Below are 10,934 nucleotides of genomic sequence, written 5' to 3'. Positions count from 1 at the left end.
CGAGAAGGTACTGTTTTTTTCGGGGGGAGGGGGAGTGTCTTTCTTTTTTCCGGAAGAAAGAGGCTAGGGACTCTTGGTGCGGCTCACACTCCCCGGAGGGGAGGCGGGTTCCGAGCGGGGGCGGCCCCCGGGGTTTGGCTCTGGAGCGGGTGGGAGCAGATGGCTCCGGATCCCAGAGTTCCCGCCGCAGCTGCGGCGCCCCGGGAACGTCCGGCCAGTGTCAGGCGCGGGGGCTGGACCCGGCGGGCGGAAGGAGCAACCTACCCCCCGCCCCCAGGCCAGTGGCTTCTCTCGGCCAAGGAATGAGCCCTTCCCCACACTTGTTTCAGAGGGTGCTTGTGGGGAAGGTATGGAAGAGGGAAGCATAGGCAAGTCCAAGCTCCATTGCATGGGCTGGGGGAAGCGGTCAGGGCCACCGTGCTTTGACCTTGAAAAAGGGGAGGGATATCCCTCACCTCAGTTTCTTTCTTGTGAAGTGGAGATTGAGGAAGACCCATTCCCTCCCATGTCCCAGCCCCTCCGCCCAGGATCTCCCCTGGAATCCAAGTCAGACCGGTAGGAAGGAGACCCTCTCCTGTTCTTCCAGAGGGAAAAACCCGCCACTGTCAGAACCTTGGTCCCTGGTCTGGGGCAGACTTACGTTTGGGGATGTGCTTTAAGGGAGATGCCAACTGAAGTATTTTTGTCTAGCTGGTTCCGTTGCTAAGCAACCACTGAGCGGCAGCAACAGCTGTGGGGAGAGCGGCTAGGATAGGAGGACTGGGGACCACTCTCGAACCTAGGCTTTGCGCACAGTTCTCCAACCCAGGCAGAGTCCTGGGGGTTAAGGGAAGCTGCAAAAGGAGGAGGGGTGGCTGAGGGGTGGGGGTGCTCCTGGGCCTGGAGCAGTCTTTCTTATGGCTCCTTTCCTCTTACAGAGGCTGTGGTCAATAGCCAGGAATGGACTTTGAGCCGCTCCATTCCTGAACTGCGCCTGGTAGGTAACCTGGTCGCCGAGTCTGTATGAAAGCTGACCTCCCACCCACTGCACTCTCAACTCTCTCCCCTTCACCGCCTCCCTTCCCGCTCTCTGTGGGAATGGGGGATAGTTTGCTAGTACTCCCAAGAGTCTACCTTCACAGAACCTTCCTGAAGCTTGGTAGAGCCTTACAATTTTTTCTTCTCTAGCTTCTTTTTTTCTGTTTGTTCATGGTCCTTATCCAGGCTTCTCCTCATTTCTGGCATCTCCCCTTTAGCTCTTCATGTTCTATTGCCTAGAATTGGGTAAAACTTTCCAACCAGTGTCTAGGACTGTGACATCACCACCACCCCCCCTCCCCCCCACACACACGGTTGCTGAGAATCTTCAGCCTGTGGTGCACTTTGAGCTTGGGATCATTTCTTACTCCACTCACCTGATCTTCCCGAATGCTCTCTCCTGACCGACCATCATCCAGTCCCTGCAGGATCCTGCTTGGATGATTTCACACTGCCAGTCTCTTTGAGCTCTCGGGAATGTTCAGACCCAAACATTTGGCCTCCTCTTACATCTCACAATCTCTGCTCCACAACCTTGTTCTCAGGGTGTGCTAGGTGACGCCAGGAGTGGGAAGTCATCGCTCATCCACCGATTCTTGACCGGTTCCTACCAAGTGCTGGAGAAGACAGAAAGTGAGTTCTCAGGAGCCATAGTAAGCTCATGTTTTGGGTCAGGAATCAAGGATCAATGACTAGGCAGCTATGGAGACCAAAAGAAAGGATGAAGCCACAATAGCCAAAGTACAGGGAGCGTGGGCAAACTTGGTGACTTGTGACCTCTGACCTACTACCACTTCCACCCCTTCTGGACAGGTGACCAGCACAAGAAAGAGATGTTGGTGGATGGACAGACTCATCTGGTGTTGATCCGAGAGGAAGCTGGGGCACCTGATGCCAAGGTGAGGGGTGATGTTGGGGTGGGCAGGCTGGCTGGGGTCAGCACTGGCCAAGGGAGAAAACTCTAGTTTCCCAGACCTCCCTGGGCATAGTGTCCAGAGGAGTAGACTTGTCTGACCCCCCTTTTGCTCCCTCACCCCCCGCAAGTTCTCAGGCTGGGCAGATGCTGTCATCTTGGTCTTCAGCCTGGAGGACGAAAACAGTTTCCAGGCCGTGAGCCGTCTCCATGGGCAGCTGAGTTCCCTTAGGGGGGAAGGACGAGGAGGCCTGGCACTGGCCCTGGTGGGGACACAAGGTAAGGAGGGCCTAAGGAAGCACTGCTTTCGGGGGAGTCCTTGAGATGGCTGCTGAGGTATTGCCCAACGCAGGTGAGAGCTTGGTGAGGTGTGGAAATGGCCACCTGGATTGCAGGAACCCTCTGGAAGGAGACTGGTCTTCAAATAGGGGAATCATTAAACCAAAAAAGCTTCCCAGGGCCTGAGCAGAGAAATGAGGACCCTCCAGGAAGGAAGGGACAACTATAGGAGCAGTCTCCGGTCCTCTGAGATGTCACCTACCTTGTGTTCTCGCACTGCCATTTCCTGTCATTGCCATGGCCAACACAGAAAAATCTCAGGCTCTAGGGTGGATGGAAAACCTTCTATCTTCCCCTTGCTACAGCTGGGTCAGGCTGACACCTTTCAAAGGAACGTATCTAAAAAAGAAAACACACAAACGAAATGATGGAGAAAATACAGAGGGCAGAAAATTTTGAGTTCTCAAAGAAGTGATTCAGAGGCTCTTCAGATACCACCAGGCCCAGGAAAAGCTTTTCCAGTACCCACCTGTATTGAGCTGGCACGACTTTCTGTCGGGATGCCCACCCTGCGGGAGCCACTTGCCTCCTGACTCCTTGCTGCGGAGTGAACAGTCCACCTGTTCCCCGTGGACATTCAACCTTTTCCGAGGTGATTCCCACTCAGCTCAGGGTCCATTGGATTTGCAGGGCAGGGTGACGGGATTTGAAAGTCTCAGCCATTTCAGACCTTGTCAAGAAGTTCCACTCGCCTCTCGAGTGTTCTCTGAGGTCGCGCACACACAGAGCTCACCCCGCCTACGCACCCTGCAGCTGGGCTTGCGCGCTTGGGCCCAGCCTTCAGAGAAGAAGGGGAGATTCTCTCATAGCCTGTCTTTAGTGTGTCCAAGCCGGGACTGGAGCCAGAGGGAAGAGAAAGTAGGAAGAGTGGGGAAGCGGCGCCCTCATCCAGCCCTGCCCCTTTCCCGTCCCTTCAGACAGGATTAGTGCTTCCTCCCCTCGAGTGGTGGGCGATGCTCGTGCCAGGGCTCTGTGCGCGGATATGAAGCGCTGTAGCTACTATGAGACGTGTGCGACCTACGGGCTCAATGTGGACCGTGTCTTCCAGGAGGGTGAGTACGGTGACTCTCCTCACACGTGGGGAGCAGGGAGCTAGGGGCCTGCCATGTTTTTAGGGCGTCCAGGCGTCTCTGTGTGAGTGACAGCAACTTAGCCTGCGTGGGAGGGAGGAGGCATCAGGGAGGTCAGAGAAGGTTTGCTTAACAACCACGTGGTCTTTCTGGGCAGGATGAGCTGCCAGGACTACAGGTGGCACGAAGGCCACAGTGACAAGGAAGTTGGGGCCTATTTTATCTCCCGGGGATTTCTTAAAATTGGGCAACAAAGGGTGGTCTTGGGTATCTGCCCTGTTCATGTGTCCCTCCTCTCCCCCTTCCTTCAGTGGCCCAGAAGGTGGTGACCTTAAGAAAACAGCAACAGCTTCTGGCTGCCTGTAAGTCCCTGCCCAGCTCCCCGAGCCACTCGGCTGCTTCCACTCCTGTAGCTGGGCAGGTGAGTTGGGGTTTCAGGGTCCACAGAAGGGCTGGTAGGATGCAGAGGAGGGGCTGGTGATCCAAGAACAGGTACAGAGTACCAAGGAGGTTGGGGTGGGGGGCGCAAATGGAAATGGCAGTGACACCATTTTTTAGAGAGCTTGTTGGGCTGGAATTCAACCAGGTTTGAAACGCTGTTCGGAATGTCCTCGAGCAAGTCACCTAAACCTCCGAAGGTTTCAGGAAAAATGTATGGCCTAATACTTGCAAAATGGAAAGCATATGACAGTGAGGAGTTTTATTATGAGCGATAATGCAAACAAATGGCGATGAGATCAAGGAATGTCTGGAATTCCTCGTAACTAAATGTCACTGTAGCTTGGTGGGGTGGGGGGGTCTCAACTGTTGCTGACTCCTTTGTCCATCCCCAGGCTAGCAATGGGGGCCACACTAGCGACTACTCTTCTTCCCTCCCATCCTCACCCAATGTTGGTCACCGGGAGCTCCGAGCTGAGGCAGCTGCGGTGGCTGGATTGAGCACCCCGGGGTCCCTGCATCGGGCAGCCAAGCGTAGGACCAGCCTTTTCGCGGTATTGGACATAATGACTCCCCCATCCTCTGGTTCTCTGTTACCTGCCCATCTTCCCTGGTCCCTAGACCCCGCTGTTGGGCCCCTTTTCATTGCCTTCCTTGTCCTTCCATCAGTGTATCTCTCTGTTCATTCTTAACTGATGCCAATAACCATTCCAGAATCGTCGGGGCAGTGATTCTGAGAAGCGGAGTTTGGACAGTCGGGGAGAGACAACGGGGAGTGGGCGAGCCATCCCCATCAAACAGGTGGGTGGTCCAGAGGCTGGGGGCAGGCTGGGGGTTCCTGGGCTTGACTGGCTTTTCTCCCACATGTCTCTTTCCATCCTCCAGAGCTTCCTACTGAAGCGAAGTGGCAACTCCTTGAACAAAGAATGGAAGAAGAAATACGTGACCCTGTCCAGTAATGGCTTCCTTCTCTACCACCCCAGCATTAATGTGAGTGGCAGAGATTGGCGGGGCCACACTGGCTGGCCTTGGACAAACTTCCACCTGTACCAGTCTACCTGCCTCTGACAAACATGAACGTCATTTCCGCGAAGCCCTAGTCCCGTTCTCCTAGGTTCGGCAAACATGTGTTAGGCACCCACCACATACCCATGCTGGAGAGAGGAAAGTAAAGACATCCCCCCAGGAACTTGCAGTCTAGTGGGAGAGGATGGAGGAAGGACCTTCACCTGGTCTGCCATTCAGGGAATGCTTTCTGGAGGAGATAGTACTGGGCCAGATCTGGTGAGCCCATCCCCTAGAAGCTCATCCCAACACAGTCAGCCCCCAGAGTTCCCTCTCCAGCCCCCAGAGTTCCCTCTCCCCTCTAGCCCATACTATTGGCTGCTTCCCAGCACCACCAAGGACCACAGGCTTCCTACACTCTCAACCCTGTGCCCTTCCAGGATTACATCCACAGTACCCACGGCAAAGAGATGGACTTGCTACGAACAACAGTCAAAGTCCCTGGCAAGAGGCCCCCAAGAGCCATCTCTGCTTTTGGCCCCTCGGCCAGCATCAATGGGTTGGTCAAGGACATGAGCACTGTGCAGATGGGTGAAGGTCCTGGTGAGTGGGGCTCATGACAGAGAGGCAGAAAAGGGGCCAGAGCTGCGGGATGAGGAAGGGTAGTGGGGGGGGGCTGGAACTGGATAAGCAGGAAGGTGGGTGATAAAGAGGGTCTACATCAGGAGTGGGTCCCCAGAGGGGCTCACTGAAGCTTTATCTTGTTCCTCTTCCAACAGAAGCCACCACTCCCACCCCAAGCCCAAGCCCCAGCCCCAGTTCCCTGCAGCCACCACCAGACCAGACATCCAAGAACCTGCTGAAGCCAGACCGGAATTTGGCCCGAGCCCTCAGCACCGGTCAGTGAGGACCACCCTCTGGCCACTATTTTCCGGATGTGAATGGGATTGAGGGGGGAGGGGCTTGGGGTAGAAGCTTGGAAGCTGGAATCAGTGCATGAGTGGCCACGCTGAGGGTCTCCTGGGTGCCAGGCACCAAGCTCAGCCACACTACGGTTATCATAATGGTTCACACGAGTGGGTTCTAGAGCTAAATCACCTGAACTTAAACCCTGGCTTGCCACTGGGCAAGTTACATGACCTCTCTGTGCCTCAGTTTCCTCATCTGTAAAGTGGAGATAATAGATTCTACCTCAGAGGTTGCTTTGAGGCTTAAACAAACTGCGAACACTGCCTAGCAGATAGTCAGCCATCGGTCTTTGGAGTGTCTGAGTGTGTGTGTATATACATACACAAGTGAATTGTAACAGCAATCCTCACAGCAACCTCGCCAGTCAAGATCATTATCCCCATTCTAGGGATGAAGAAACTGAGGGTCAGAAGACTAAGTGACTTGCCCAAGGTCTCAAGGGCAGTAAGTGGCAGAGCCAGGATTTGAGTGCAGGTTTGACTTTAAACCACTCGTCTGCCCACCTCCCCAGGAATGATCAAGGGGACCTCCTGGAGAGGAGGGGGACCAAAGCTAGTTCAGGGGAGGAAACAGGCTATGGAGAAATCAGGAAATCTGTGGAGGGGGGCCACTGAGGCAGCTGTGTCCCCCTCCCTAAGACTGTACCCCATCTGGAGACCTGAGCCTCCTGAGTCGGGAACCCCCTCCTTCTCCCATGGTGAAGAAGCAGAGGAGGAAAAAATTGACAACACCCTCCAAGACTGAAGGCTCGGCTGGGCAGGCTGAAGGTGAGGCCCCGGTGGGCAGTTCTCCTCCCACCATGGACCCTCACCCCCCAACTCCAAATCCCTGGCCTAGCTCCTGCAGGAGGAGGAAAAGTGCCTGAGCTGAGTGCTTGACTATTATTATCACTTTGCACATAATTTAGTGAAAAATGGATGGAGACCCCTCAGCTCCTGTCCTTCCTCCCACTCCCCAGACAATGCCTTTTACCCCAGTAGTTCCCAGTCCTGCCACTTCTGTACCCAATGACTCCCATTAGTCTGTAGCTCCTGCTTCCTCTCTTAATAACCCTCTAGTTTCTGTTCTTGTCCTCAACCCCATTTATCATCCCAGGCCCAGCACCCAGAACTCCCTGTGGCCCCCAGTGACTCAGCACCTGACTTCAGTGTCGCCCATTGACTCCTCAGCTCCCAGATTCTGTGACCACCCGGCCCCTGTTCCCGGTAGCTTCTCATGATCACCAAGCTCCCCAACAGGCCTTGACCGCAGTGGTCCCTGTTCCTGCCCTCAGTGACCTCCCCAAGCCCCTGAGACTCCTCCGAACACGCGATCCCCTTGTTCCAGGCCCGTGACTCAGTTTCTGTCCCCTTTCCCTGTGTTCACTTGGATCCTGACCATCCCTTCCCTTCCCAGAGACCTGGCTCCTCATTGGTCATGATAACTGGTCCCCACGCCCTGCTCTCTGCTGGGTGCTCAGACCCAGGTTCCAGATCTGCCTACTCTCATGGCTCTTGGCTTCCGCTCTACTCTGCTCCGGGGCCACTGACTTTAGTTCTGCTTTCTCTCCCCATCTGTCTGTCCTGCTTTGTCTCTGGCACTCTGTCACTGTTTCTCTCCATCTCTCCATCTGCCTCTCTTTTTCTCCTTTCTTGGTCTCTTTCTCTGTTCTGCTCTCCATTCTATCTCTATCTCCTTCGCTTCGGGAAACCAGCCAAGCGCAAAATGTGGAAACTAAAATCCTTTGGTAGTTTAAGAAATATTTATAAAGCAGGTAACAAGCGGGGAGCTGGGAGGGGCGCTCAGCTGGGGTGCAGAGGGGTGGGGGTGCCCCTGCCTTTCCCTGCATGTGCTCGGGCTTCCTGCTCTCCCCCACCTTCTGCTTCCCCAACCCCTCTGCCCCACTCCCAGGGGCTTGGGATGGTCATCAGGGGGGAAGGGTTTGGGGAAGGCAGCCCCTCTTTGAACTCCATCCCTCATGACCCCATCCCATCCCCCCACCCAGAGGAAAACTTCGAATTCCTGATCGTGTCCAGCACTGGTCAGACGTGGCACTTTGAGGCAGCCAGTTTTGAGGAGCGGGATGCCTGGGTCCAGGCCATCGAAAGTCAGATCCTAGCCAGTCTGCAATGCTGTGAGAGCAGCAAGGTCAAGGTAATGGGTCAGGGGTGAGGGTTGGGGGCGAGCAGAGGTGAGTGTCTTAAGAGTTTGGAGAAGGGCTCAATACCATGGAGAGTCAATACAAACCCCAACCCTTTCTGCAGCTGCGCACAGACAGCCAAAGTGAAGCGGTGGCCATCCAGGCGATCCGGAACGCCAAGGGGAACTCTATCTGCGTGGACTGCGGGGCCCCCAGTGAGCGCAAGGGGGCAGCGGAGGGGTCTGGGAGGGAGAGTGGTTCGCGGGCGTTGGCGAATGCCAGGGTGCCCATGCTGCCTGCGCGGCCGGAGCCGACCTCTGCACTCCCTCCCCAGACCCCACGTGGGCCAGTTTGAACTTGGGCGCACTCATCTGCATCGAGTGTTCTGGCATTCACCGGAACCTGGGCACACACCTGTCCCGCGTTCGCTCGCTGGACTTGGACGACTGGCCTCGGGAGCTGACCCTGGTGCTGACGGCCATTGGCAACGACATGGCCAACCGCGTGTGGGAGAGCGACACACGGGGCCGTACCAAACCCACGCGGGACTCTTCGCGGTACGTGTGACGGAAGGGGGGCGCTTAGGGTGTGCGGCTCCCGAGAGGCTTCCCTGAGTAAAGGACAGAGGTCCTGGGTGAGGGCCCCTAGAGCCCTTCCTGTTCATCCTTGGTCTTGTAGGGAGGAGCGTGAATCATGGATTCGCGCCAAGTACGAGCAGCTGCTGTTCCTGGCGCCGCTGGGCACTCCGGAGGAACCGCTGGGCCGCCAGCTGTGGGCCGCGGTGCAGGCCCAGGACGTGGCCGCCGTTCTCCTGCTTCTGGCCCATGCGCGACACGGGCCGCTCGACACCAGCGTAGAGGACCCGCAGCTTCGCTCCCCCCTTCACCTGGCAGCCGAGCTTGCCCACGTTGTCATCACGCAGCTGCTGTTGTGGGTACGTGAGTAGGGTATGGGGAAAGGGGTCTTGGAGGGCTCCAGCTGGGAAACAGCCAGGCGCGGGGGAGCCTGATATCCCCAAAAAGACCCTGGCGGCCGGCCTGGAAATTCTGGGGAGACGGCGTGCGGGTGTCGGCGGCCCTCCGGGGACGCTTGGTGACGCGGCCGTCTCTGTCCTTCTAGTACGGCGCCGACGTGGCCGCCCGCGACGCACAGGGCCACACGGCGCTGTTCTACGCCCGCCAGGCTGGAAGCCAGCTGTGCGCCGACATCCTTCTCCAGCACGGCTGCCCGGGTGAGGGCGGCAGCACCGTCACCACCCCCAGCGCAGCCACCACCCCCAGCATCACCGCCACGCCCAGCCCCCGCCGCCGGAGCAGCGCCGCCAGCATGGGCCGCGCCGACGCCCCCGTCGCGCTGGTATAGTTGCCCAACGGGAGAGACACCCCCACTCCCACACGGGCCGGGCACGACCACATCGGGTGGACCGCTGGACAGATGCACCCACTCACCTCTCCAATCCGCACCCCGCCCCACGGGAGCACTTCTTTCCCCCACGAGGGCACAGCCCCCACGCCTCCCAGAAGACACAAACTCACCTCCCTCTCCCCAACGAGGCATGGAGACCCCAGCTCAACACGCCCCCTCTCCACCGTTTCCACACTCGGATTGCTCTGGGTCTACCCGCTGGGTGTCTGCGGAAGCGGACCCCCTGTCGCGGTACCTGCTCCTGGGAGCTTGGATTTGCCCGCTCGCGCCCCCTAGGGGTGGAGGGGGGAAGACCCAGTCCTGCTTGTGCTTGACAATCCCAAGGCGGGAGCACATACCCAGGCTGGCTCCTGGGGCGACGCCACGCCAGAGGGAGGGGTTAGTAAGTGGGAGAGCTAGCCCTGGGACTTGGGGCCAATACCGGGGCCCCCACCCCTTCCATGCTAATCTCACTGCCCAGTGAAGGGGGAAGGGCAGCGAGGGGCAGGACCCCTGCTGCCCAAGGGGGTAGGGGGGTCCCCAACCCTTTCCGTGAAAGGGACCATGAGGAGTGGAAATCAGGACGTCCCCCAACACCCACCCATGGATGGAAGCTAAAGGGCCGGGGGAGCCAAGAGCCTGGGTCCCTCCTCACTACTATCTTGGGAGGGAGAAGAGATGGAGCAGAGCGGGCTAAGGGGACTAGGGAGGGACCTTGTAATTTATTGCTTTGTTCCCCAACAAGGGGGCGGGGGCGGGGAGGGCGTTTCAGGGTAGGGGAAGCCAAGGGTGGGCAGAGGGTGGGGTGGGGTGGGGGTGCTCTCGGGTTGTGAGTGTCTGTGACCGTGACTGCGTACCTGTGACTGTGCAGCGCCCGTGGTGATCTGGGGTAGGGGGCACCCCTGCAATGGGACCCCTCCCCCACTATTCTTCCTGTCCAGCCCCTCCCTCCCACTGGAGCAGCTCCAGACCCGTCCCTTTAACCCCATGATCCCCCCCAGCCTGGGCTAAGAGGATGTGAGGTGGCTGGGAGGGTTTCCAGGCCTCCTTCCCCATCCCCAGGAAGGGGTGGTGGGGGTGGATTTACCTGGCCCAGCCCTGCCTCCTTCAATCAATCCAGCCCTTGGACCGTCTGTGTCAGTGGTTTCCGGTCTTTTTTTTTTTTTTTTTTTTTTTCTCAGCTAAAATATTTTGCAAAGGACCAGGTAATTGGGGAGGGGAGAGGGATGGGGGCAGAAGGAAATGCCCTCATCTCCTCTGAGGCAGATGGTGTGAATCTTCTTCAACAGCAATTAAAGAGGAAGTGATTTTGTCTAGGGGGTGAGCTGCTGGTTTGTTCTTGAAGAGGCGGGTCAGGGAATGGACTTGGTCAAGGTGGGGAACTGGAGGTGGGAGATGGCCAGCAGAGGGTGCCCCTGCTGGGGCTGGTGGCAGGGCAACCCCGTGGTAGGCCAGATATTTCACCTTGTAGTGAAAGGAACCAGGCAGGTCGAAGCAACAGTGGGGATCCAGGGAGTTGAAAAGGCAATGACTCCCAACATGACCCCTTTTCTGGGAAGGAGCTGGGGCATGGAACTTAGAGGAGAGGAGAGGACAGGGGAGGGGGCTGCTTGGAGAAGTGAGAAGCTGGGGTAGCTTTGCTTGAGAGCAGGAACTTTGG

The 10,934-nt window shown here is 57.4% G+C and overlaps 1 protein-coding gene across 1 annotated transcript in view; it reads left to right on the top strand.

Annotated features, from left to right (window-relative positions):
- The window catches only part of AGAP2 (ArfGAP with GTPase domain, ankyrin repeat and PH domain 2), a 16,429-nt gene extending 5,843 nt beyond the window's left edge, over nt 1-10,586 (top strand). Inside the window, exons 2-18 of the mRNA XM_040637191.1 lie at nt 918-976; nt 1,563-1,650; nt 1,831-1,916; nt 2,062-2,209; nt 3,187-3,321; nt 3,651-3,760; nt 4,173-4,331; nt 4,492-4,578; nt 4,663-4,767; nt 5,223-5,385; nt 5,562-5,681; nt 6,390-6,518; nt 7,736-7,884; nt 7,995-8,085; nt 8,205-8,427; nt 8,549-8,804; nt 8,990-10,586. Of these exons, the coding sequence (XP_040493125.1) occupies nt 918-976; nt 1,563-1,650; nt 1,831-1,916; nt 2,062-2,209; nt 3,187-3,321; nt 3,651-3,760; nt 4,173-4,331; nt 4,492-4,578; nt 4,663-4,767; nt 5,223-5,385; nt 5,562-5,681; nt 6,390-6,518; nt 7,736-7,884; nt 7,995-8,085; nt 8,205-8,427; nt 8,549-8,804; nt 8,990-9,232 (2,351 nt within the window). The 3' untranslated portion in view covers nt 9,233-10,586. The remainder of the gene's footprint in view (nt 1-917; nt 977-1,562; nt 1,651-1,830; nt 1,917-2,061; nt 2,210-3,186; nt 3,322-3,650; nt 3,761-4,172; nt 4,332-4,491; nt 4,579-4,662; nt 4,768-5,222; nt 5,386-5,561; nt 5,682-6,389; nt 6,519-7,735; nt 7,885-7,994; nt 8,086-8,204; nt 8,428-8,548; nt 8,805-8,989) is intronic.
- The last annotated feature ends 348 nt before the right edge of the window (nt 10,587-10,934 follow it).

This window comes from Ursus maritimus, unplaced genomic scaffold (genome assembly GCF_017311325.1).
Source record: "Ursus maritimus isolate PB19 unplaced genomic scaffold, ASM1731132v1 scaffold_21, whole genome shotgun sequence".
Classification (NCBI taxonomy): domain Eukaryota; kingdom Metazoa; phylum Chordata; class Mammalia; order Carnivora; family Ursidae; genus Ursus; species Ursus maritimus.
The sequence above is the reverse complement of the archived record's forward strand: the minus strand, read 5'-3'. Positions and strand labels throughout refer to the sequence as shown.